This window comes from Suillus paluster (assembly GCF_016628075.1).
Source record: "Suillus paluster strain FC165 chromosome Unknown EDB91scaffold_16, whole genome shotgun sequence".
NCBI lineage: Eukaryota > Fungi > Basidiomycota > Agaricomycetes > Boletales > Suillaceae > Suillus > Suillus paluster.
This window is the reverse complement of record NW_024537576.1, coordinates 517,656-544,537: the sequence shown is the minus strand read 5'-3', so window position 1 is coordinate 544,537 and position 26,882 is coordinate 517,656. Positions and strand designations below refer to the sequence as shown.

General features: G+C 43.3%; 2 protein-coding genes across 2 annotated transcripts; one reads left to right on the top strand and one right to left on the bottom strand.

Moving 5' to 3' along the window:
* Window positions 1-3,380: 3,380 nt before the first annotated feature.
* On the bottom strand, window positions 3,381-4,406 carry EDB91DRAFT_1080755 (uncharacterized protein; the record flags this gene model as incomplete). The annotated part of the gene is made up of 5 exons (XM_041315277.1): window positions 3,381-3,483; window positions 3,659-3,860; window positions 3,925-4,056; window positions 4,118-4,242; window positions 4,279-4,406. The coding sequence occupies 5 exons, from the start codon at window positions 4,404-4,406 to the stop codon at window positions 3,381-3,383; spliced, it is 690 nt and encodes a 229-aa protein (XP_041179013.1).
* A 15,710-nt stretch (window positions 4,407-20,116) lies between these two features.
* On the top strand, window positions 20,117-21,348 carry EDB91DRAFT_1050458 (uncharacterized protein; the record flags this gene model as incomplete). Its single annotated transcript, XM_041313535.1, has 5 exons — window positions 20,117-20,425; window positions 20,535-20,838; window positions 20,912-21,050; window positions 21,120-21,185; window positions 21,228-21,348. The coding sequence occupies 5 exons, from the start codon at window positions 20,117-20,119 to the stop codon at window positions 21,346-21,348; spliced, it is 939 nt and encodes a 312-aa protein (XP_041179012.1).
* Window positions 21,349-26,882: the final 5,534 nt, after the last annotated feature.

Here is a 26,882-nt window from a genome sequence, read left to right as displayed (position 1 = left end):
TGTGAGTGAAAGCTCTCCTCATTTTTGCACCAGACCCACCTTTCGCTAATCCTAATGTAGGCACAACTGCAACAGTTGGAACTGTTGATGTCCTGGGAAGGTTGGACAAGATACAAAGAACACAAAATACAACTGAGGTGATCATAAACGAAAATCATGCAATGTTACAAGAGACTTGAGCTATGGTCATGAACATCAGACTTGCAAACCAAAATGCCAAGGTACCACAGGAAAGAAACCATTACAAACCGCTTCAAAAAACTGTGAGTTGGTCTGTTGTTATGTGTTCCCATGTCCTAAAGTGTCTCCCTATTACTGTTGTAGAGGAGTGGACATGGTCATGAACTAGCGTTGCAAGTATCAAGGACAGAAAACATTAATCACCTTCCCCCGCCAGCTACCATTCAGCCTGCTTCATGAGGGACTGTCCCCCCTTTTTTTGACCGCAATACAGATATGTATACATTAGGAACGATCAACTCCCTGATTATCTTCTACAACAATGATTTTGATATAGAAAAGGAGGATAATTTGGAGATTAGGAAGATAAAGTTTCACTGCTGGTTGTGTTCTTGATTACCGCTGTAGTCACTTAAGCTAGTTGAATGAATTGTTTCAGACTCATCGGCATCTTCCAAGCTTTGTTCCTTTGATTGTTTGAAAACAAAATCTGTATAGGATATTGACGTCTCTTGAGACTAACATTAATAAACAACAGCAAGCCCAGCAGTAGCCTTTGATTAGCAGACAAGTCATATTAGTGAGTGCTGAATTGGCACCTCGAGGGTCTTGCAGGAATCCTGTGAGAAAGGGGGATGTGGCTGAGAAGTTCCTGTGCAATCTAAATTTAACATGACTAGTGAAGCAAACATGCCTATGGCATGGGTGTCTGACCAACATGGGGTGTCTGTATGCAATGTAAATATACATAAACTTGTAGTGATTCAGTGAGAATGAAATGGCCTATGTACCTTCACGCCACAGTTTTGCCTCAGGTGTGACATGCTTTCATGAGGTGCAAGTAACATAGTACCTAACACGCATGTTTTTGATAATCTTCTCTAGGCCCTTGATCTTCTTTAATTAATGAAATGAATTGTGTATCACTGTGGAGCGCTCACTACAATCTATGATAAGTAGACTTTGATGGATGATTCTGTAATAGAATCTGGGATGTGAATTTCGGAACACTGAGAATAGCAAGTCCCTGAGCGTGAGCACACATGCATCTGCACACTATATCGACTGCTTGATCCAGCCACAATGCAAGAGTCCTTGGGTCTAGTATTGCAGCCTATGGCAGAGTCGATCATGACATGATCACAAGCTGTCAAGACTTGATTGGCCATAGGGTGAATATGAATATGTCTGATGTCCTCATTGGTAGATAGCACTCACTCTAGCCCAATACCTGCCACAGGCATTTATGACTTCGTTACTGTGCAATCAGGATTAAACACTGCTGTGTTACTGTGTTACACAGACCCACAGCCCATGGTCCACTGGTCTGCTTCAACCATTGAATTCACGGCAGGCTGCAGCAAGTGAACAAGCACTGTGGCTGGCAGAGGGCAGTGCCAGAAATCTGTGAATTGTGCGTATATATATGATATATCCCTCAATGAACAGATCCTGCTTATCTGGATTGAAAAATTTGGAATACCAACATGGAATGGTGCTCAAGTCCCTGAGCCCAGATGTGCAGTCTGCTCAATACTGGCTGCAGAAATTGCCATTAATATTCAGTACTGTATATGGGACAGCCAATATTTAACCCCATCATTCACCTTGGGACATGTGGTGCAGAAAGACAGGGTCTGGGTGAAGTTCTGTGAGTTTCCAGTTCAAGTTGATATCTCAACACCTAGTCAGCTGGTAGTATAATTACTTACTTGAAGAAACTCTGGGCACATATAGCCAGTATCTGACAAGAGGGCAAAACAAGTCATATCAGACCCTTTAGTATTTTGGTGGTGTGACAATTCAAGACACAGCCACATTCACGCAGTTTGATCACTCAATGCAATTTCAACACTTATATGTCTTAGGATAGCTCTAATTCATATTTAGTTGTGTATGGCCTGCCACTCGTCAATACACACTAGTTTTTGGTTGTATATGTTAATCATCTGTTCATTGATGCTGTCCTGACACTCTGGCATAGACATTGGAGGGCACACAGTGTTATTTCCATTCAAAAGGACAGAACAGGTTCTCACACCCCACTGTCACGCACCACTGACGATTGCCCTCTTTACAGTGAAGCGCGTATCCCAGTTGAGAGCATTATAACCACCAACCAATACACCAGGGCTATATCCACCTGGCATGGTACATAAGATGGTTGGACATTGGTAATGTGCATTGTGCCTGTAATACATGTGTGAGTGTTCTCATGAACAAGTCAGTGAGCACTACATTGACTGTAGGCTGTACATATCTGTACATACATGTATCTTAGGCCTTTGGTATTCAAAACAACATGCTTGTGGGGTGTGGTGTTATTTGTGGTGATTGAGCACCTTATGGTGCGAGTTATTTGCCTTATATTATAACCTATTGCTCCAGACTTGTCTGTATTGCCAGACTTGACTTACTTATCTTATTAAGCTGTGTTCACATATGTTTACATATCTTCAACTGTAGGTAGTGAGTCTAGTGGTCAGTTGTTCCTCAGCAACTGACACTGGCTAGGTAAAGTCACTTCATAGTTTACACAATATATTAGCAACTGACACTGGACTATAGTCCTGTTCACTCTCATTAGCTCACTTGTGGCTTGGTCCTCACAGTTATTCTAACAGATTATGAGCCCTGCACTTTAAGGACCTCAAGTCACTCACTCCTCATCCAACTACTGCTCCACTCTGTCTCTAGTGTTTTCCATCGCATTCTACGACCTAGGAAACCCTTATTCTCATGTCTGAGCACCATTTGGACTGTTGGAACACCCATTGTGTTGCTTTTGAGTAGTTCAACCAAGTGGCTTTGTTGAAAATTTCCATAGCCCCTTTTGGCCATCTACCCCCTGTCACTCACTCCTACTCCTGTTGCTCCCTGTCCTGTCCATTGCCTTCTTCACTGTCCTGCATCATCCTAGACCCTCCTACTTGCCACCCAGTCCCTCGCTATGTCAGCCATGACTATCACTCAACTCAGCTCTTCTAACTATCTTGCCCATTGGCATGTTGCCACATTTTTTCCTTAGTACCACATGCTGGAAGGGCCAACACAAACACAGCGACTGGACTGATGTACCGGTTTTGGAACATATCCAGGGTGTTGGAGGGCATGTAAAGCTGTTCCAAAACATTGTGTATGGCGTCAGTGAGATCCTCACAGCCTGCCTGTGATGATACCAGCAGCTTTTGAAGCATAGCTCAGGCTTCTAGCTGGCCATTGGTGAGGAAAAGATGGTAGGAGCTATTGGTTGTAGACTCAGGGCCAATAGGAAGCTGGATGTACATTTTGTGGGCTATACACCTGAGAACAAAGCATAATAATCTCACTTCTTTAGAAGCGTATGTGGTGTGGGTGTCCTGGTAAGTGGGCACATTGAAGCACTCGGCCAAAGACTTTGCTCCACTACAGTTGACAACCATTGCAGTTCAGTTGCTAGGATGGATAAGCTGCCTGTCTTCTGCGGATTACTACCGACTTTACTGTTGCTGCCCCTGACTGATCTGAATCTTCACTAGATGACACATTAGCCAGTGCTGCTGTAAAATCTTCTCCAGCATTGTTATCCCTGATGGTCAGATATTCCATGTCCTGGACAACAGCCTTGATGTCAGCCTGTTCAGTGCTAAAGGCTAGATCTTGGACCGCAGCCTCAATGTCATGGCCTTCTGGGTGTAAATCTGGTAAAACATGAGTGTGAAGGCCAACACCATAGAGAGTAATTAATACCTTGCATTATCTGACCTACATTAATGCCTATTGTAACATCAATCCCATCATCAATGTCAGCATTACTGCTATCCTTATCTTCCGTATTATCTTCATCTTCCTTAAAAATATCACTAAAGTGAGTAACTGATGGAGCTGTTGAAGCCACTGAAAAAGAGAAATGTCATTTTTAACTAACTGACAGACTTGGAGACAGCCCTAGATTTACCTGCACTAGGCCCAGTAGTCATTAATGCGGTTAGGACTGAGGTGAGTCTATCAATTATTGATTTCTCAAATGCGCTCTTCTCATTTTCAACCCTGATTGGCAATAATTTACTTAGTACACAGTGGCTGTAGACCAAGTAGTCAGAAGGAAGTCTTGCATACATGTGGACAATTGGACCTCCCTGGTGGAATCCAGCTATTATTGAACACATTTTGAAGCCTGATTCTGCTATAACCTGCTTCTGATATTCTTTGAGCATTGATATGCCAGAATGAAACATGCTGCACATTTTGATTATCAGAGTGCTTGAGCTTCCATCATACTAGAGGGAAGGATTTGCTTATGGGCCCATGGCTTGTTCCATTGCAATGCTTGTTTGATTGTGTGCCATTTTGCGACAGCTTATACGGGTTGACTCTGACTAAGAGGGATGCTTTGGAAGTACTACTAGGCATAAAGGATTGAATTATCACTATGGATGGCCAGTGAAGTCAACTGAACCAAAATGGAGCTGAGTTCATTTCTGACTTTGAAAACAAAGGTGGAATGAACTGAAGTGAAAGCAGCTTGGTAGTTCCCTTCTCTTCTCTCACATGAACATTAACCCTGACCCTCACTGCATCCCCATGCAAAACCAAAGTAATGCTGTTGTCACTAGCTCAACAATCTATCCTATTGTCGAAATCCTGGACAGGCATAGTGCCACACTGCAACCTCTTGTAGTCACAGTTCATTTTCCAGGCATTCTTCCATGGAACATTATTGATGAATGCCATGGTATTGTGAGTTGTTCTCGCCTCCTAGCATAACTAGAGCTTCAACCTATTTGATGATGGTTTCCCTAACCCCTTCATATTTCCATCTCGATGGAAGAAAATATACCAATCACTACTCAAACCTGCAGTGCATGCCACAGCAATCAATAGTCTCTCCAATGGTGCACCATCAGTACATTCTGATGACTCAGATGTACACATAGTTTTTCCTCAGTATCTTTTACTACTCTAATTTTGTGCAAAGTCACAGTCAAATGTGGACGATAGATTAGAACATTGACAGATGAGTCCAGCTTTCGGGTATCACTGTATGCCAAGTCCTGAGCAAGACGTCCCCATCCCATCCCATTCCTGTCCCTTCCACCTTCTTTCAAAAGTAGAAATTCCATACATTGGGCACATCTCTGCAATCAAATTGAGGACTGGCTTGTCTCATCGGTTCATACCAGCTCCTCACAGTGGACATGGGGTTGAGATATATTTTGGCTAGCATTTGTGGAATCCAACTATATCATTGGAAGGTGAGTTTATTGAGGAGTGGTTGAAAAAGACATTCATGGGCATAGATGATACAGAATGCATGGACCTGCTTGATTATATATGGGAGTGGTTGAAAAAGATATTCATGGGCATAGATGATACAGAATGCATGGACCTGCTTGATTATATAATACTTGTTTGCAAGTTTCAAGGTCCTCTACCCCAAAATCTTCTTGGTAAAGCATATGGAATTGGAGCTGAGAGCGGTGATTATGTGTGTGATCATGGAAGGAGTTGATGACAAAGCGATGATTGTGATTCTTGATGTTAAGACCATGCTCAGGGGGAAAGCGGAGTCTGAGGGGCTTGGCTTCAGCTCGTATGCTGCGCCCCTTACCCGAGTATGTGCCCCTAATTTCGTATTGTAGTCTGACTCGAGTTCTATGAGCTCTGACAGGACGTTGGAACGGGGGTCCTCTGAAGGAGGACCGACAGACTACTAGGTGAGCGCGGAAAAGTCGGGCGGGGGTTGTTCCGCCTGACAGGAGGGAAGCGGGAGACTACTGCGGTCAGAACCAACAGTAGCAGTGGAGTGGAAGGAACTGCTTGGACGAAGTCTGAAGCAGAGTGGAATGGAGGGGATGGATGCAAGAGTGTGGGGTCTAGTTCCGACGCATGGGGAGTTGGAGGAGCAGAGGGACGGAGGAATGGGGGAAATGAGGGAATGGGGGAACGGGGGAATGAGGGAACAGGGGAATGGGGGAACGGGGGAACAGGGGGAACGGGGGAACGGGGGAACAGGGGAACGGGGGAACGGGGGAACAGAGGATGGGAGGAGCGGGGGATTGGAGGATTGGAAAATGGAGGATTGGAGGATTGGAGGAGCTGGAGGATTGGAGGATTGGAAGATTGGAGGATTGGAGGATTGGAGGATTGGAGGATTGGAGGATTGGAGGGTGGCTGGCCTAGGGAGTCGATCCCCTAGGCCGGCTAACAGGAGTTGACTAGGATCAGGCCCAAGTCAAAGAACAGAAGAGCAGGGCTTAGAAAAGGTAATATTCAGACTAAGTATCTACAGACAGATGTACATATGTTTATATACTCTAAGTAATTAGCATAGCATAGCAGGAGGCTATGTGCTGAGTGTACAGGATAAGAAGATGACTGAGACATACGAGAATAAGGCTCGGAGAAAAGTATGTACGCAACAGATCAATAATCGCTAGGGTATAGGGATTACTGGGTACCTGAAAAGCAGAACTATGATACTAAACGGGGATAGGACCAGTTGAGTGGTTCCTAATCTAGGGGTGGACTGGTGAGGCGGTTGGACGGATTAATAGTCGGGTGGGACAACACAAGCGGAACCGAAGGAACCGAACGGGTCGGAAAAGTGGAGGGAGTAGGAGTAGGGTCGGGCTGGACCAATAGGGCAGAGGAGCGGAACCCCAGATAGGGTCAGATGGAAGGGGTATGGGGTCGGAGGACATAGGGATAATGTCGGAAAAGTGGAACAGAGTCGGGTGGAGGTAGCAGGGCTAATCCTGCTGAGATGCACTTCATGCATTGTCGGGGAAGGAGGAATGGAGCGGATGGGGAAACAGGGGGTCGGACCAGGGGTGGGGATGTTCATGGGTGGTATTGGAGGTGCTTGGATCCAGTATACGACACTTGACCTTAATTGCTATTGAGCTGGCCCATGACTCCATCAGAACCATAAACATCTATCTGCTTGCTCGCCATTGCTAGGGCATATTTTGCACTTCAAAATTCAGATAGAGTAATAATCAAATGACAGTGCATGTACAGTTCACCACTGCTGCATGCACTAACAAAGACACCAGTTTGATCAAACACATTGATTGTCTTTTCAGTGACAGCATTTGTGGCTTTCCAGTTTTCAGTGCACAATGACTCATGCAAAGCTTCCAAATTGTTTGTCTGTGAGCTTTCAGGAGGGAGACATGTGCCTTGGTGGAGTCATGTTAGAATCACTGTGAAGACCAAGCCACAAGTGAGCTAATGAGAGTGAACAGGACTATAGTCCAGTGTCAGTTGCTATTGTGTTGTATAAACTAATGAGTGTACTATACCTATAGTCCAGTGTCAGTTGCTAAAGAGCAAGCAACATAGGACTTGCTACCTATGGGCGAGTCTATGTAAACAAGTGTAAACACTATCTAAGTAAGCAAGGAATTCACATCACATGGTAAGTAAGAGTCCAATAGAGGAAGCAACATTGTAACACAAATAACTCGCACCATAAGGTACTCAATCACCATAACTAACACTCCCCCCTGATTGTGCACCTCTACACATCTCAGCTCCCCCTCAAGCTACTCAGTCCCATCATCTGGCAGAACAGCTGCACCTTGGGTCGAGCCAATGCCTTGGTCAGGATGTCAGCTGGCTGGTCAGCAGTGGGCACAAACACTGGTGCAACAATCTCCTTGTGCACTACATCTTGAAGCCAATACCAGCTGAGATCAAGCTGCTTCATCCGACCATGGTGCTCTGGGTGCTTGGCCACAGAGATGGCACTCTGGTTGTCAATCCTAAGGACAGAGGGTGTAGAGGCAGGGAAGCCCATCTCAAGCAACAGGTTGAAGCTCCAGAGGTCGAGCAGCACGCCATTGAGAGGAGGGGAATGTGTTTGCATGCATCTTCCCAGCTAAGCATGGCTCACAGATGGGATCTGGCATTTTCTTCAAATTTAGCTTGAGTCCAGTGACCATGTCATGATCAATAAGCTTCTTGACACCTGCTAAGTGATGGTGGGCAAGTCTCCTGTGCCATAGGTTGATGTCCAGAGGTAGAGTGGTCGCTGCAGAGGCATATTCAGAGAGAGGGATGGTGGAGCCATCTAATAATGCTGCATTGCTGCTGCTGATGGGTACAACAAACAATATGGTGCCTGCAGGACACTGAAATGACATCTTGGTGGAGTCAATGGTGACATGGAAGCCACTATGGTGAGTGAGGTAGAGGACAGAAAGCAGGTTGTTGCGAAGGTCACGGACATGCAAGACTTCTGAAAACTCGACAGGTCTAACACTCTTGCCATCAATGACTGGGTTGAAGACCACTGTGCCAACACCAGCAGAATAGACAAAGGTGTTGTCAGCTAGCTTGATAGGGATGTAATTGTGAGTGTAATTGCGAAGCCAGTGACGATGAGGGGTCATGTGGGATGTGGCACCTGTGTCTGCATTCCAGTCGACAGTAGCATCAAGTTGGAGGGGACAGATAGTACTGGAAGGGTCAAAAGAGCGAAGACAAGCAGTGCCAGCAAACTTAATGATAGTAGAGTTGATAGGACAAGGAATAGTAGTGGGAGAGGGCGATGCAGTGGGGTCTGTGAGACTCTGAGTCTTCCTGGAGCACTTCTTAGCCTTCTTCCTCCTGCTACAACACTATCTAGAGTATAGGGAGGCAAGGGTAGACCAGATAAGAACAGGATGATCTTAAACAGCATCAATCTGTGACCTCATCTCCAATGGGCAAGCCAGATAGAGTTCCCCAGCAGCTTGGTCGGCCTTAAGATTCCATATAGCCTGTGCCTCAGGCTGTGGGTCTGCAGGACGCTTCTCAGAGCCACTGACAAGCAGCCACAAGCCTTTGGAGCACAGGTAAGACTCCATCTCTGATCTCTAGGTAAGATAGTTAGAAGAGCTGAGTTGAGTGATAGTCATGGCTGACATAGCAAGGGACTGGATGGCAAGTAGGAGGGTCTAGGATAATACAGGACAGTGAGGAAGGCAATGGACAGGACAGGGAGTGACAGGGGTAGGAGTGAGTGACAGGGGGTAGATGGCCAAAAGGGGCTATGGAAAATTTCAACAAAGCCACTTGGTTGAACTACTCAAAAGCAACACAATGGGTGTTCCAACAGTTTGAATGGTGCTCAGACACAAGGATCAGGGTTTCCTGGGGCGTAGAATGCGATGGACAACACTAGGGAAGGAGTGGAGCAGTAGTTGGATGAGGAATGAATGACTTGAGGTCCTTAAAGTGCAGGGCTCATAACCTGTTAGAATAACTGTGAGGACCAAGCCACAAGTGAGCTAATGAGAGTGAAGAGGACTATAGATCAGTGTCAGTTGCTATTGTGTTGTATAAACTAATAAGTGTACTATACCTATAGTCCAGTGTCAGTTGCTAAAGAGCAAGCAACACAGGACTTGCTACCTATGGGTAAGTCTATGTAAACAAATGTAAACACTACCTAAGTAAGTAAGGAATTCACATCACATGCTAAGTAAGAGTCCAATAAAGTGAGCAATATAACAACACAAATAACTTACACCATAAGGTGCTCAATCACCATAACTAACATGACACTGTATCTAATAACAATAAAAGCAGAGACATTGAGAGGGCCCTTGATCAAATCAAGAGTGGAGGACAGTATATAATGTTGGAGATCATGTGTTAGAGGTGGAGGAGTATGAGTGATGGCAGAGGAGACTTGTGTAAATCATGGACATGACAGCTTGGACCAATACACTGGCAAATTGGCCAGATCATCCTCAGCACCACTGCCTGCCACCCCTTGTTGAAACTTGTTTGTCAGAAGAGTTCAGAATACTGGTAATGTGGATGCAGGCAAGTGGTATTTCATATCTGTAGTAGTAATGGAATGTGGCTCTTCCTGTTATTTTAACACAATATTATAGATTATTTGGAGGTGAAGACTTAACTCCATTGGGTTCTTTGACAATATTGCATTAGTAGTTGCAGCACTTGCTGCAGCAGTTTCACAATGCCCCACATGCTGCACGGTCACTGACACAAAGTCTTAATTCTAGCCTCACAGTTGTGCCTCCCTTTAGGATAGACCATGAAGTTTGGGACTTATGGTAATGCCAGACTGTGGCCCAGACTTTGGCCCAGACATTGTCCCAACTGGCCAAATCTCTAATATTCTATATATACCATCTATGTACAAATGTACAACTTATTCAGCTCCAAACTTGAGGCAATACACAAAGTGCAGCTTGGAAGCTAGCCAGGACACCAATGTGTGGGAGTAGCATGTTTTACCACTGGATGACCTGTTCAGCTCCAGACTTAGGGCAATATACAAAGCATGGCTTGAAAGCTAGTAGACATGTTAGTATCAGTTGTGTGGATTGATCACCTCATGGTGCAAGTTATTTGTGTATGTGACTTATGTGTAGTCAGTCCTCTTCACTCTTATTAGCTCACTTTTGGCTTAGTCCTCCCAGTTATTCTAACACAATGTCTAAAGTAAGATGGTGGTATCACTGGAGGCAAAATGGAGTGAGTGGTCTTCTTATGAGTATGCTGGTGACATCATTGAGTTGTCATGGTGGTGCACTTGAGAGGAGGAGAGGCTAATAAACAAGCTGCATGTTGATCAACTTGTGGAACAGCAGTACCCCTAAGTTCTACAGTATTCCAACTACCTTTATGTGATCCTGATGACTCCTTTTTTCTGCTGCCACCCGAGGATGCCCAGGAAGCTTGTTGTCCACTCCAGGTTTGAGCATATAATCACTAAACCAGGAGATAAGGAGATTATTAAAGCATGGGACACTCTGTTAGGATAACTGAAAGAACCAAATCACAAGTGTGCTAATAAGAGTGAATAGGACTATAGTCCAGTGTTAGTTGCTATTCAGTTGTGTATACTAATGAGTGCACTGTACTTACAGTCCAGTATCAATTGCTAAAGAGCAACCAACACAGAATTAACTTTATAAGTTTAAAGGTATGTAAATAAATGTAAACACATCCTTATCAAGTAAGTAAGTCACATAGCACAAATAACTCACACCATAAGGTGCTCAATCAATACAACTAACATGCTCCACAGTTTGTTGGTATTAAACACCACACTGGGTCAAGGGAGGCAAACTGTTTATCAACCCCTGCATTACACCTGGGGGTTTAGGGAAGTGCAATAAGCATTTCTTAAGGTAACAAGGGACACAAGGCTACAGACCGCTGAGGCAACAAGCACCATTAACATGCTTCTTTTAGCTGTGGGTTTGCTTTATTGCAGTGCTATGCTCTAAAACAGCTGGATCAACAACTTAGATAAATATTTGTACTGTCACTAACCCTAGATGGGGAACCAACTGACACTTGCAGGACAAATAAAGTAATAAAATGCTTGCTAAGGAAGGAATTCCTTCTCCAGCCTACTCTGGACTTCAGGGGGAGAGGGCATTCTCTTATTTTGCCATCAAGGAGGGCACCAGTAATGTTATTTACCTGGATTGAAATGAATGATTTGAATACAATCACTTGGCTGATTGAACTGGGGGAGTGGGAGGGCAAAGAGATTGTCCTTGGTCCAGAAAGGTGTAGAGCCGTGTATCCTCCCTGCATGCAGGGAGTGTCTGTTACAGTTCTACTCTTTCCCCTTCTATTCTTGATCATTCCATTGTACGATTCTCTTTCTCATTTTCTCATTTGCTATCATATTTAAACTCTGCTCCAAATACCTTATTTAAACCATTGTCTCTACTTTTGTATTTTTAACTTGACCTACACAGACCAGGGCCTGCAATCTACTAGCTTTCTTGAACAACTTGGTATAAGGATACCACTTGACTTTGACTTTTGATTTACAAAGACGTCTTGTGACGCTGAGCATAACAGCATCTTTGGTTTGGGAGCATCAGATCATTCTGACATGCTTCTCTGACAGTAACATTCTACACTGTGCCAGAGAGTTTATGCTCCATCACCAAGGGGTTCTGATTATCTATGTGGCATGTAGCATATCCTACTAAGTCACAGGCTACAGATAGAAAAATACATCCTTATGACTCATGATCCTAAAAGTCCAATACATCTTATACTGTAGTTATCCACTATAGCAGGATGCATCTGTCCTGTATAGTAATACATCATTCAACCACTATAGGATAATAACTATCTAGGGCTATCTCACTGGAGTGGGGCATCTAGATCTTAACAATATATCACAAATTCCTAATATGAATCATTTTTTGTTTCTCAGCTTTCCTCTGGTTACTTCTCATTCCCAAACCAGTCATGTGATTTCACTTCCTGTCACAATTTCACCTCTTCACATTTCACCCATTGTGTCTCTGATTGGCTTTCCTACTCTACAGGCTATGACTGTCTCTCTTCCTATCACTTAATTTCCATCTATGATATCATTGCTTATATATCATGACATCATCCACAGTTATTGTATGACTCTTTTCTCATTGGCTGATTTGTTTCATACTCAGATATCTCCAATTCAATGTTATGTATATAAGTTAGTTAGTTAGTGTAAGTACTCCTTAGACTTAACCTCTTCATTTCTATACTTGTAGTAGCCTAGACATTTATGCTCAATCCTATCCTTGCACATCATCATCTATGACCAAGTCCTAGTGTGGTTGTTTAGTCTTTGCCATTTGGTGGACCCTAGTCATAACATTAGGTTAAGTCTTCTTACACACTCCGATTTGAACTCTGTTTAGATGCATTGTCTTGACAGACTTCACTCCAGATCCCATCTTGTCAGAGATAGAGCTCTCCTAATACACAACAACTCTACCTGTTGCAAAAACAACTGTCCATTCCTACATGTCTGTAACTGAGGACCAAACTCAATCCTCCCCAGTGGACAGAGGTCAGATTCAAGCTCCCGCTCCCCTAGCATGGCACACAGCAGCACAACTATTTGTAGGCAGATCCACGACCCCAGAAGACAGTGAAAACACAGATCAACAAGTTGTTGGACAGCCTGGTTGTAGTGATTGATGAGAATGATGCATTAGTGAAGAGATTGCTGGCTGCAGAGCAAATGATCACAACTTTGCAGTCCTTACCTACAACATCAACTATGGGTGGTACATCTGGGACTTCAAGCTCTGATCTCAAAATGGCCAAACCCACTGAGTTCACTGGAGACAAGAACTCTATTAACATTGACCAATTCCTCACCCAGTGCGACATCTACTTTACAGGATACCCCTTTGCCATAGACCAGCAGAAGGGAAACTGCACTCTTTCATTCTGCAAGGGCTCTGCAGCAAAGTGGGCAGAGACAGCAGTTTGAACAGTAATGTCCGGACATTAGAACTATATCCAGTTGAAGTGAGAGATGGTCTCCATGTAGGGAATCACCAATAAAGAAGAAAAGATAGCCAGAGAGTTGGACGTACTCAGATAAGGAACCCACACAGTTGCAGAGTTCATCTCTGTGTTCCAACAGAAGATGGCTTATTACTCCTTCTCTGATTATGAACTTGGTTGTAAGTTCCAGTTCACCCTAGATCAATGAGTCAGAAATCAACTGGCTCACATCAACCCAAAGGGCAAGGATACCTTGGACAAGTTGATCGTACAAGCTCAAATAATTGGACAGAACCTGGAGGAACTTGACTCTAAGAGGAAGAACATTTCGACATTACATCATTCATAGCAGGGAGCTGCTACAACATCTGCACCAGCAGCACCCAAGACAGTATTGCAGAGAGGAAATGCAATGGATATAGATGCATCCAAGACACAAGGTGGACCCCAACCTCAAGGCAAACCAGGAGGTGATTTCAAATGCTATTGTTGTGGCAAAGACAGGCATATGGCTCATAACTACACAGGAGAATCCCTTAACAAGGGCAAGGGACCAGCTGTCAAAGCAGTCAAAGATAAAGAAGAGAAACCAGCAGCAAAGCTACTTATGCTGGAAGATATCAACTGCATCATCAACGAGAGGATCTACCTCTCCTCCATGTACAACCCAGAGAAGAAGGGTTTTTAAAAGGATTGAAGTCAACTGCAAACTTAGATCAGAACAATTGTTTTTCTGTTCTTAGTGACTCAGCCATTATGTTTATAGAAGTATCAGAAGTTTGTTCTGGGAATAAATGAGAGCATTTCTATTTGTTAGTTATGTTGGAAGGAAAGAATAAGAAAGCATACATCAATGCTCTAGTAGACTGCGGAGCAATGAACCTCTTCATTAGTAAAAGGTTTATAGAGAAAAACCAAGTCAAAACCAAGTAGTTGTTGCGGGCACTACCAGTCCACAATATCAATGGAACTAAAAAGTCTGCTGGACCAATCAAAAGCTACACAAACCTAAAACCTGAGTATGAAACAAATCAGCCAATGAGAAAAGAATCATACAATAACTGTGGATGACATCATGATATATAAGCAATGATATCATAGATGGAAATTAAGTGATAGGAAGAGAGATAATTCTAGCCTGTAGAGTAGGAAAGCCAATCAGAGATACAATGGGTGAAATATGTAGAGGTGAAATTGTGAAGTCACATAACTGGTTTGGGAACGAGAAGTAACTGGAGGAAAGCCAAGAAATGAAAAATGATTCATATTGGGAATTCGTGGCATTACCCCCTTTTTAGGGTGAGTGTCCTCACGAATATAGGATGGTCAGATATTTTTCTGTCTCCATTCCAAGAAGTCAGATGCCTGAAGGATTGGAATGACAGAACTTGCAATATGGTGTGATTTTGGGCATCAGGATGTGTGGCGTAAAATTTGCTGACTAATCTGGGGGAGTTCTTCAGATTTTCTTCTTCTTCCTATGTCGCTTCTTCCAATGGGTATCCTTTCCATTTTATCAAGTATTGCAGTTGGTGTCACCATATTTGGCTGGATATTACTGCTTCTACTTCATATTCTTCTGCAGTATGAACAATTTCAGGGGGTGGATGTATTGGGGCAACTTGAGGTCTTAGTGCAGAATTTTTGTGTGGAGTGAGTGATCCCACATGAAACACCAGATGGATCTGATATGATTGAGGTAATTTGATCTGATAGTTTAACTCACCTATTCGCTCAAGTATTTCAAAGGGCCCTAGGCAGCAATCTGACAACTTCTGACTCAGGCACCATTATTTGATGTTTTTGGTGTCTAACCAGACCTTCTGTCCAACTTCCAAAATGGGTGCGTCTTTTACTCCATGATCATAGAAGTGTTCCATTCGATCATTTGCTATTTCTAGCATCATCTTTGCTTCTTCCTGCACTTCCTTCATCTCTGCTATTCTCTTATCGGCTTGAGGAACGGTGTTGGAGGAATTAGGAGAAATGACAAATTCAGGGTTACAGCCATAGAGGGTTTTCAAAGGGGAATGTCCAGTAACTGTTATGGAATTATTGTGTGTAAATTCTGCAATGGGAAGCCATGATACCCAGTCATTTTGATAAATTGACTTGTTCAATTTGGCCATCAGTTTGAGGGTGATATGCTGTTGACATAGACCACTTGGTTCCTAGTCTCTTTGAGACTTCCTGATTAAACTTTGACACAAATTGTGTTCCCCTATCGAAAATCACCTTCTTTGGTGTTTCATGGAATTTCCACATGTGTTTGAGAAATAAGTCTGCAATTCCCTTGGAATTAATGTCCTTGGTGGTAGGAGCAACATGTGCTTGCTTGGTGAAATAATCAACAACTACTAGGATACAGTCCTTGCCTTGGAAAACAGGTAGATTGGTGATAAGGTCACAGCTAATGATTTGCCATGGACCTTCTGGGATTTCATTTGGCTTCAAGAGACCATGCAGTTTTGATGGTAACACCTTTGTTTGTTTGCATTGATCACATCTATCTACATAGTCATTGACCCACTTCTGCATCTGAGGCCACCAATAGTTCCAAGAGATAAGTTCGAGAGTTTTGGCATGTCCCATGTGTCCTGCTGCAGGTGAATCATGGAATATTTCTAATACTAAGTGACAAATTTCCTTGTTATTTGGAATGTAAACCAATCCTCTGAATAGGATAAGTCCATCTTTTGTATTCTTTTCCTCTAGTCCTTTTCTCAACTGTACAGGGGCTTTGAAGCTACAGTCTTTCGCTTCTTTGCCTTGGTCTTTTTGTCCTCAACCATGGCTTCTTGACACTTGACTGGACAACAGTCTAATACCACCTTTCCTGCATTACAGTCAATACTGGGATTGTGGTATTGTAGCCAATCTATTCCAATGATAACATCATTGGTTCCTATATCTGTGATCAGAAAGGCTACTCTCATTGACTGATTTGTTTCATACTCAGATATCTCTGATTCAATGTTATGTATATAAGTAGGTTAGTTAGTGTAAGTACTCCTTAGACTTAACCTCTTCATTTCTACACTTGTAGTAGCCTAGACATTTATGCTCAATCCTATCCTTGCACATCATCATCTACAACTGAGTCCTAGTGTAGTTGTTTAGTCTTTGCCATTCAGTGAATGCTAGTTATAACACAATGTGTTTTAAGTGTTAGTGTTTTAAAGCTGCATTGAAAGAAAGTTAGTCAACCTACCAGTTTTGGTGGGACATGCATTTGAATGCCACCAGCACATAGTCATTGCCTGAACCTTTAAGCTTGCTGTTATGCATAGCAAGCTTGAGTATCTGTTCTAGGACTACCAAATAAAAATAGACCTTCATGGTATAGTGCCATGAATGTATGTTGAATATCATTCTAATCAGTACTACGGGCACAAACATGTGTAAATCAATGCATACTACTCATAAAATACTACTATTGGATGTAGCCTGGTTTTGTGGAATTCCCTCCTGTTTAGCTGTGGAAAGGTGGAGGAGGTGATAGCCTAGTATGGAAGGTGGTGAGTGGCTGTTGGGTGGGTGTATAGGTGTTAGAATAATAATAACTGGAAGGACTAAGCCACAAGTAAGCCAATGAGAGTGAATAGGACTATAGTCCAGTGTCAGTGGATAAAGAGTAACCAACATAGAACGTGCTATCTATGGGCAAGTCTATGTAAACAAGTGTAAACACTACCCATAAGGTGCTCCACCACAACTAACAATAGGAAGGCCTGTGTAGTGATTTAAAGCTGTTAGTTGTGGTGATTGAACACCTTATGGTGCAAGTCATTAGTGCTATGTGACTTACTTACTTGATAAGGATGTGTTTACATTTATTTACATACATTTGGACTTATATAGTCAGTCCTATGTTGGTTGCTCTTTAGCAACTGACACTAGACTCTAGGTATAGTATACTCATTAGTATACATAACTGAACAGCAAGTGACACTGGACCATAGTCCTGTTCAGCTCATGTATGGCTTGGTTTGGTTCTTCCATTTATTCTAACAAAAGTATGTGGGTTATGCATAGTCATCAGGAAATCAGTAAGGACATGCTTTTTGTAGATAGAGTTGGCAAATTCAGACCAAATATTCATCACATGATATCTGATTATATTATATGATAATATGAAAGAATATAGAAGCCTGAGCAGAGTGGCATTATGGGATAAAATCTTGCAAGTATCAAGCATCAGATAGTGAGCATTAAGTATTGAGCACCAAGTACCAAGTACTAAGTACTGAGTGCTGAACACCACACACTGAGTCCCAAGTCCTGAGTTTCAAGTCCTGATCACTGATCAACAACCACTAAGCACTGAGTACCATATTCCAACATCCAGTATCACTGAATTGATATCTGCCTTCCTGGCACATCCATCTATATAATTAACAGTTTCATGGGCCCATCAGTGTATATAATTGACGGTTCCATGTGCCCACTAGTCTAGATTATTCAAATATCTTGGCCCTCCCATCTCTATCAAATGCCTTACACATAGTGGCCACATTGGCCCATCTGATATGGGATATTATGTACCTTAGTTGACCTGTCTAAGATGGAGTTTGACACTAAATGGGCTCAAACTCTGGCAAACATATAACAGAACACATGGTGAACACATATAAAACTTGTGGTGAACTCTGGCAAATATATAGTATTGAACACATGGTGACCACATATAGAACTTATGGCAAACATATTGGTGTCTAGCAATATCACACTGGTAGATAATTCAAGTTGCCATATACTATTGGTGATGCATGTTCAGTGAACCAATAATCATTTGGATTGCATTTAGCTGTTACAAGTACTATCCACAAAGATAATACAACAAGCATGAAGGTATATAAATTTGATAGTGCCACACTGACTCTAAGTCAGATAGTCTCTGACAAGTCCCCCACTTGCAACTACAGGTCATCTGAGCTGAATGATAAAGAGGGTGAGGGTGAACAGAAAGGATCACCTGGAATTGGGACCACTTGCACTCTTCCTTCATTATATTTGACAGTGTATACCTCGAGCACCTTCTGGAATGAAGGGTACCATTTCTAAATATTTCCACTAATAAAATTGGTTTGTTGCCTTAAAATAATTGTAAATGATATTAGACATGAAATGGTGCAGATATGTACCAGCAGCAGAATGTACCAACTTCTTGTCCAACTGTAATCACCCAGAAGCCCTCAGGTTCCAAGGTGATTGTCTCTTTGATAGTCTTGTGCATCCAAGTAATTGTGTCCAATAATGAATCTATCCTTGAGCATGAACATATCACTGATTTCAGATGAATGTTTACATACCTGATAGAGTTATACTTTTAAGCAAGTGGTGCAGGTCCTAGATATAACAATTGGCAAAGATATCAGATGGCAAGGGACTATGTAACTCAGACATGGTGAATATAGCAAGCTTAAGGGAATACCAGAAATCAGATGGACTCAGATGCTTGCAGGTAAAGCATCAATTAGTCACCATATGACATAGGGAATCTTTGGATGCCCTGCATAACTTCACATAGCTTATGGATAGTCCAGGTAAGTACAATTTTGAAGTGAGTATTTTTTATCCACACATGATTGATGACCATCTGAAAGGTATGCTTAAAGGTCAAGGCTGTCCTTGTGGTAAAAGGTGCATTAAAAGTGCTCAAGCATAAAGCATTGGTTCAACAGGCAGCCAGTATATTATTGTTTAAGTTGGAAATTATAACTAAACTAACCTTGTTCAAAGCAATGGCCATCAGCAAGTGCCAAGCTCTGGAAGCACTTTGAGAAGGCCCTGCCTGCTCCCCTAGTAACATTGAAAAAGACTCAGAAGACTTTGGTTTTGTTAGGTACTGTGCCGGGCTCAAGAAGCGGAGGGGTTGGGGCTTGGCTTCAGCTCTTGCGCTGTGCCCTTAGCTGAGTACGTGCCCTGAATTTGGAGCAGGTCCGACATTGTCCAATGATAGGACGAGTGGTCCACTTTGGTCCACTTTGAGGGTCAGGAGGTAAGTGCTAATAGTAGCAGGCTTGTATGTGTCAGATCAGTGATCGAGTGGTAAGAGGAATTACTGGTGATCCGGAAGTAAGGGTCTATGTACTGAAGGGGAAAGTATATATCTAAAAGGGGAAAGAGGTCCAGTTGAATGGAGATGTTCTAGAAGGTGACTGGTCGGGCGGTCAGGTGGAAGCATAGGGGTGGATGTGGACTGTGATTGGATGGAGCAAAGGATGGATGGAGCAGAGGTGGTTGGAAGCCAGAGTGGATATTAATATCAGAGTGGTCGGATCAGGTATATGACAGGTTTTGACAATATCTGGAATGACACTGAAACACTCCCTATCAGTCACACTCACTGAAGGGAAGTTCAATGACCTGACAAGAGAAGTTTTAGGAGACTTCTGGAGAATGTGAGTGTTAGTATGATTGGCTAGTATTAATACATACCTTTGTAAACAGCAAGGATGGTGCTAGTGGGGTGAATCACCAAGTCTATAATCACACATGTTAAGATTGTGTTCTATGCAGAAACTTTGCCTTCACTAAGCAGATTCTGGAAATGACTGATGTGTACCTTGTCTGGAGCTTAGAAAAATCAGAAATGGGCTTTCAAAGTTTTTTTGATCAATTGAACTGTGAAGAGACTAATGTGAAAGTTGACTCTAATAGTGGCCAGTGGTTAATGACTGTAATAGATGCCTTTTGTAAGTGTCTTGTGGCTTCCATAATATTAGCTTACTATAATGTCATTTATTGTGCAGTTGCTAATAAAATCACACTCAAAATATCATCCATTAACCATACCATCACCTCTACACTTGTTCATCAAGGTGTTCTGCCTTGCTATCCAATATCACCAGTGGTAGGCATGACTGGCACAGAAGCCCTGGAATTATATTGTGTGGCACATCTCAGGGGCCCTCATCTATCCATTCAGGCATTCATGAAAACTATGAGTAATTTACATAGGGTATGTTTTCTTACTCATTCAGTCTTCATGCTCAGTGCTAAATATATAGCATAGGTTGAATTTCATTGACATTTATCACACCAATTTTTAATTGCATTTGACTTGTACCTCCAAATTAGACACTGTGTAGCTACCATCACAACCAAATCACTCTGACAGGACTCACCTGACTGGTGCCTTAAACATGCTTGTCCTGTATGTACTTATACATGTACTGACCAATGAAGTACAGTTGACTTTCAGGATGCTCTATGCCATGGATGGCAATGACTCATTGAAAAGAGTTCTCCAACAATCTTTGGATGGTGACAACTCTCTCAGTGTATCACCTGAACTTCCGACTGACCAGCTACTCACTAGTAACCATCATCTGTCACATAACTTTGTGGACCAGTTTATGCAAGACTCAGTGTTTGCTACAGGTGACAAGGTGAGTAATCAACTTAAACATACATTAGGAATAGTAGCAACAACTAAATGACTGTCAGGACACTGGCACACCTGCAGATAACCTAGAGTCATGTAAAGGACAGTGGAAAAATGTGGATGATGTGAAGACAAGAAAAGCTTGGGGGATATATGACAAAACCAGAGTCTTCATAGCTGTCTGCTGCCATGGTGTTTGTTTGCTTATCACAGACATGGTGTGGAGTAGAGAACTATAAGTAATTTATAATGTTTGCTTTTCTATCTTGGACACTGGATGCCCTTACAGTGCAAAATACCCCTTGGCTGATGTTACCAAGTTCCTGAATGTGTTTAGTAATAATTTGGGTGGTGGGTATGATATTGGCTGTTAATTTGAGACAATACTTGAAAACAGCTCCCTTAGACCTCTCATGCACTTGCTACATCACACTTGTCTTGTTGGCGCATTCTATGGACATGCCCACAGGTGCTTGATACATCAAAGGTCTCAAAATCAAGGACTGGGAGACATGTGAGCACACATTCTCAAAGTCAAATTCTCCTGCATCAGTTCTATATTATGCTAGTGTATTTCATCACTAACAGGCTATTGACTCTTATTTTAAACACAACAATGACTTCAAGGTATTGTCATATCCACAATCCACACAAGTCTCCTCTGCCCTCAGTTGGTGTCCTGTCATATACCTGATCCGACCGCTCTAATATCAATATCCGCTCTGCTTTCCGACCCTCCGCTCCATCCATCCTCTGCTCCGTCCAATCACAGTCTGCATTCCACCCCTACGCTTCCGCTCAACCGCTCAACCAGTCCCCTTCCATAATGTCTCCATTCAACTGGACCTCTTTCCCTTTTTAGATATATACTTTCCCCTTCAGTACATAGACCCTTACTTCTGGATCACCAGTAATTCCTATTACCGCTCGATCACTGATCCAACACGTACATATTGATATCCACTCTGACTCATGTCTTCACCTGTGTAAGTACTTACAAATTATATCCTTGGTACATAGCTTTACAACATAGTTATCCTGGTCACTGCCTCATACATAGAAGTATATAACATATCATGTACTTAGATATTTTCCTCAGTCTTAATATTACTTGTCTTCTTGCAGTTACCTCTTGTGAGAATTCTCAGTAGGACCTTGCCTCCTCTGGACACAAGTTTCAACTTGTTGTCACCTCTGACCCTCCACTCCGACTTAGAGCCATGCTCTAAGTCTCCCCCTTGTTTCTCTGCCCCTTTCAATATTCCCCTCTGGCCCTTCTTATTAGGTACCATGCCAGCTTAGGAGGCAGAGGGGTTGGGGCTTGGCTTCAGCTCTTGCGCTGCACCCTTAGCCGAGTACGTGCCCCGAATTTGGAGCGGGTCCAATGTTGTCCGACAATAGGACGAGTGAACCGCTTAGGTCTGCTTTGAGGGTCGGGAAGTAAGAGCTACTAGCAGCGGGCCGACTAGGAGCGGAGCAGAGAAGGCGGGGAGTGATGTGGAGGGTGGATAGAAGCAGGGGGAATGTTTGGTAGGAGCGGGGAAGGTGGAGGATAATGCAGAGGATGGGAAAAGGGGCAAGGAAAATATTGATAGGGGCGGAGAAATAAGAGGGATACTTAAAGCATGGCTCTAAGTCAGAGCGGAGGGTCGGAGGTGACAACAAGTTGAGACTTGTGTCCAGAGGAGGCAAGGTCCTACTGAGAATTCTCACAAGAGGTAACTGCAAGAAGACAAGTAATATTAAGACTGAGGAAAATATCTAAGTACATGATATGTTATATACTTCTATGTATGAGGCAGTGACCAGGATAACTATGTTGTAAAGCTATGTACCAAGGATATAATTTGTAAGTACTTACACAGGTGAAGACATGAGTCAGAGCGGATATCAATATGTACACGTTGGATCAGTGATCGAGCAGTAATAGGAATTACTGGTGATCCGGAAGTAAGGGTCTATGTACTAAAGGGGAAAGTATATATCTAAAAGGGGAAAGAGGTCCAGTTAAATGGAGATGTTATGGAAGGGGACCGGTTGAGCAGTTGAGCGGAAACGTAGGAGCGGATGTGGACGATGATTGGACAGAGCGGAGGATGGGTGGAGTGGAGGTGATTGGAAAGCAGAGTGGATATTGATATTAGAGCAGTCGGATCAGGTATATGACACTTTTCCATCCTCCGCATTATCCTCCACCTTCCCAGCTCCTACCAAACATTCCCCCTGCTCCTATCCACCCTCCACATCACTCCTGCCTTCTCCGCTCCGCTCCTAGTTGGCCTGCCACTAGTAGCTCTTACCTCCTGACCCTCAAAGCGGACCTAAGCGGACCACTTGTCCTATTGTCGGACAACATTGGACCCGCTCCAAATTCAGGACATGTACTCAGCTAAGGGCACAGCACAAGAGCTGAAGCCAAGCCCCAACCCCTCTGCTTCCTGAGTCAGCACGGTACCTAACACATCCTCTGTCTTCAATCATAGTCCTCCACCCTCACAAATACTCCTCTGCCTCTCAATACATGTCTCCGACGTCAGGTACATCCTTCTGCCCCTGACTCAAAAGGTACGAGGCACCTGTCAGACCATTCTGAGTTTCTTTTGTATATTCTGCTTTCCGTCTATTCCTGGTAGCTTGTATGATCTGACTCTCCATTCCAATCTAACCTGTTGTACACTATGGTACATTGTACCTTTTGTTATTACTTTATACTCTGCTACTAAACCCAATGTAGTTCAGTAATGTTTCTACAATATGAATATAGACTTGAACTTATCCTAACTACCTCTGACTTGACTTAAGTCTTGCCAATTGTCTCTTCCGACTCTCAGACTAGTCTCGCCGACCTCCACCTCTGTCTTCTGACAGTCTTTGCCTTACTTTGTATGTCAGACTTAGTCTCTTGTAGTCTTACCTCTGTTGAAGCACGTCGAACATAGTCCCCCACAACCATACCCCTGTCAGAGTACATCAGAGTTGATCTTTGGCCATCTCTATCTGTCCTTCAAAGTTATGGGCACTGTACTCGCCTAAGGAGTGCAGTGCACGAGCTGAAGCTACGCCCCCTCCATAACCTCCTTCCTACCCATTAGGTATGGTTCTGACAGGTATATGCAAACCTTCATATTCATATCTCTTCATGTGCAAGTGCCTGCTGACACAATTTTTGCAGCAAATTTTCTGCATAGCAAATACAAGCAAGCTCTCAACATCTTGATGAACAGTAATGCTCTGTTGTAATCGGATCCACCCTCAATAACTACAACACCATTGCCAGTGTAATGTCACCCCTTGCCCCCCCCCCCCCAAATTCTCAAGTAGAAGGAGGTTGTTGATTATGTATGCATTTCTAGCTGACTTTAACCTGCTACATGACACATGTGTGGATGTTTCTCAATCTCCTTGGTCTTCACCAGCAGCACACCATGCAATGGATCTTTCCTTCGAGATGTGTTGGGCACAGGAGGAGATTTCTCACCTCAAAGTTGAGGTATGCTGTCCTGGTGACATACATACAAGACAAAGACAGCTATTTGCAGGTTTGCAAGGATCAGCTGAAGATTACTAGCCCAACTCTCACCCATCAGATCACCATTCATTTGAATACTTGAGGATGGTTCAATGCTGTCATATACCTGATCCGACCGCTCCAATATTGATATCCGCTCCGCTTTCCGACCCCCTCCGCTCCATCCATCCTCCACTCCGTCCAACCACAAGTCCACATTCTGCCCCTACGCTTCCGCTCAACCGCTCAACCAGTCCCCTTCCATAAACCTCCCCATTCAACTGGACCTCTTTCCCCTTTTAGATATATACTTCCCCCTTTAGTAACATAGACCCTTACTTCTGGACAACCGGTAATTCCTATTACCGCTCGATCACTGATCCAACACGTACATATTGATATCCGCTCTGACTTATGTCTTCACCTATGTAAAGTACTTACAAACTATATCCTTGGTACATAGCTTTACTACATAGTTATCCTGATCACTGCCTCATACATAGAAGTATATAACATATCCTGTACTTAGATATTTTCCTCAGTCTTAATATTACTTGTCTTCTTGCAGTTACAATCTTGTGAGAATTCTCAGTAGGACCTTGCCTCCTCTGGACACAAGTCTCAACTTGTTGTTACCCTCCAACCCTCTGACCCTCCGCTCCGACTTAGAGCCATGCTCTAAGTCTTCCCCTTATACTCTGCCCCTATCAAATATTCTCCCTTGTCCCTCCACATTATCCTCTGCCTTCCCCCGCCCCTACCAGCATTCCCCTGCTCCTATCCACTCTCTGCATCACTCCCCACCTTCTCCCGCTCTGCTCCTAGTCAGCCCGCCGCTAGTAGTTCTTATTCCCCGACCCTCAAAGCGGACCAAAGTGGTCCATTTATCCTATCGTCAGACAACGTTGGACCCGCTCCAAATTCGGGGCATGTACTTGGCTAAGGGCGCAGCGCAAGAGCTGAAGCCAAGCCCTGACCCATTCACTTCTCCATCCATGCACAGTACCTAACAGAACCCCTCAACTGGTCCTATCCCCTTTTGGTATTGTAGTTCTTCCTTTTGTATCACCGGTATTTCTTATAACTGAGTGATTATTGATCTGTTGAGTATATATTGTTCTCTGAGCCTCCAACTTGTATGTCTCAGTCATCTTTCTTGTAATTCTGTACACTCAGCACATAGCCTCCTGCTATGCTATGCTTCATACTTAGAGTATATAAATGTATGTGCTTTTTCTGTAGATACTTTGTCTGAATATTACCTTTTCTAAGCCCTTGTCATATCCTGCATCTACAAACCCGGAACTCTGGATCCTCCCCCATAAAGCCTGAACTTCCACCATGCTTTTTGTCTGGTGCTCCATTTTCATCTCCAGATCTAAACCTAACCTTATGCCTATCTCCTTTAAGACCTCCTTTTCTCTAGTTACCAGTTATACACTTTTCCACCTTGTTTACTGATCCATCTCTCTGCATTCATTTCTGACTCTGTTTCTTCAATCTGTTGTCTACTTACTAATAGATTTTCCACATGCCTGATACATAGCTTTTCACTATGCTGACTGATTACTTACTTGGTACCTACAGTATATAAGCTCCTGTAAAACTCTGTACCTCCTCAGTTCAAATATTATCTTATTTCCTACTTATTCCTGTCTCTCCGGACTTGAGTTTTACCTCCTGTCCAACTCCAAGTCTTTGGATTCAATCCTTGGACTATATCTCTGGCTCTACATTAGGGTAGTCTACCTCCGTTCCATTTCTACTCCAGACTTGTCTGTAGTAGTCCTACTCTAGTTACTCCTGACCCTCTGAACTTCTTTCCTACCTCTCGAAAATTAAGGGCACCTACTTGGGTAAGGGGTGCAATGCATGAGCTGAAACCAAGCCCTTTGAGTTCTCCTCCCCTTGAGTATGACCTTAACAGCCCTGCTCTTCTGTTCCTGGACTTGGGCTTGCCCTTGTCAACTCCTGTTTGTTGGCCTGGGGATTGACTCCCTAGGTCAGCTGCCTTTTGCACCTCTCAGACTTTCTGTGCATTGCCCAAATTTCCCACCCTTTGGACTTGAGCCTAGAGGTCTAATCATTCTGTACCTCCATTTCCTTTCTGCTTTGGACTTCATCTGAGCAGTCTTTTCCACTCTGTCAGAAGGTGAGAGCTCAGTCAACGGTAAAGAGACTGAATTCCCAATGTACGAACCTAACACTGCGAGCTAAACATGCTAATGAGTATGGTAAATGTAAGGTAAGAGAAAACATACACACCTCAGTCAACGGTAAAGAGACTGAGGTGTAACGAGGGTGTTTGCCCATCTTAAGTAGCAAGGGAGAGAGAGAAATTATCATAACCAGGTAAGTGACATTCGATGATAGTGAAACATTCAATGACAGATAGGATATTAGAGTGGTACCAGATGCTTTGATGGATCAACAGATCCTGTCATGGATCATATCTCAACACTCCCACTCGTCGGAGCATCCGGCATATTCTGCTGATGCAGACCCATCCCTTCTTGATGTTGAACTCCTGCAGGACGAGGGAGC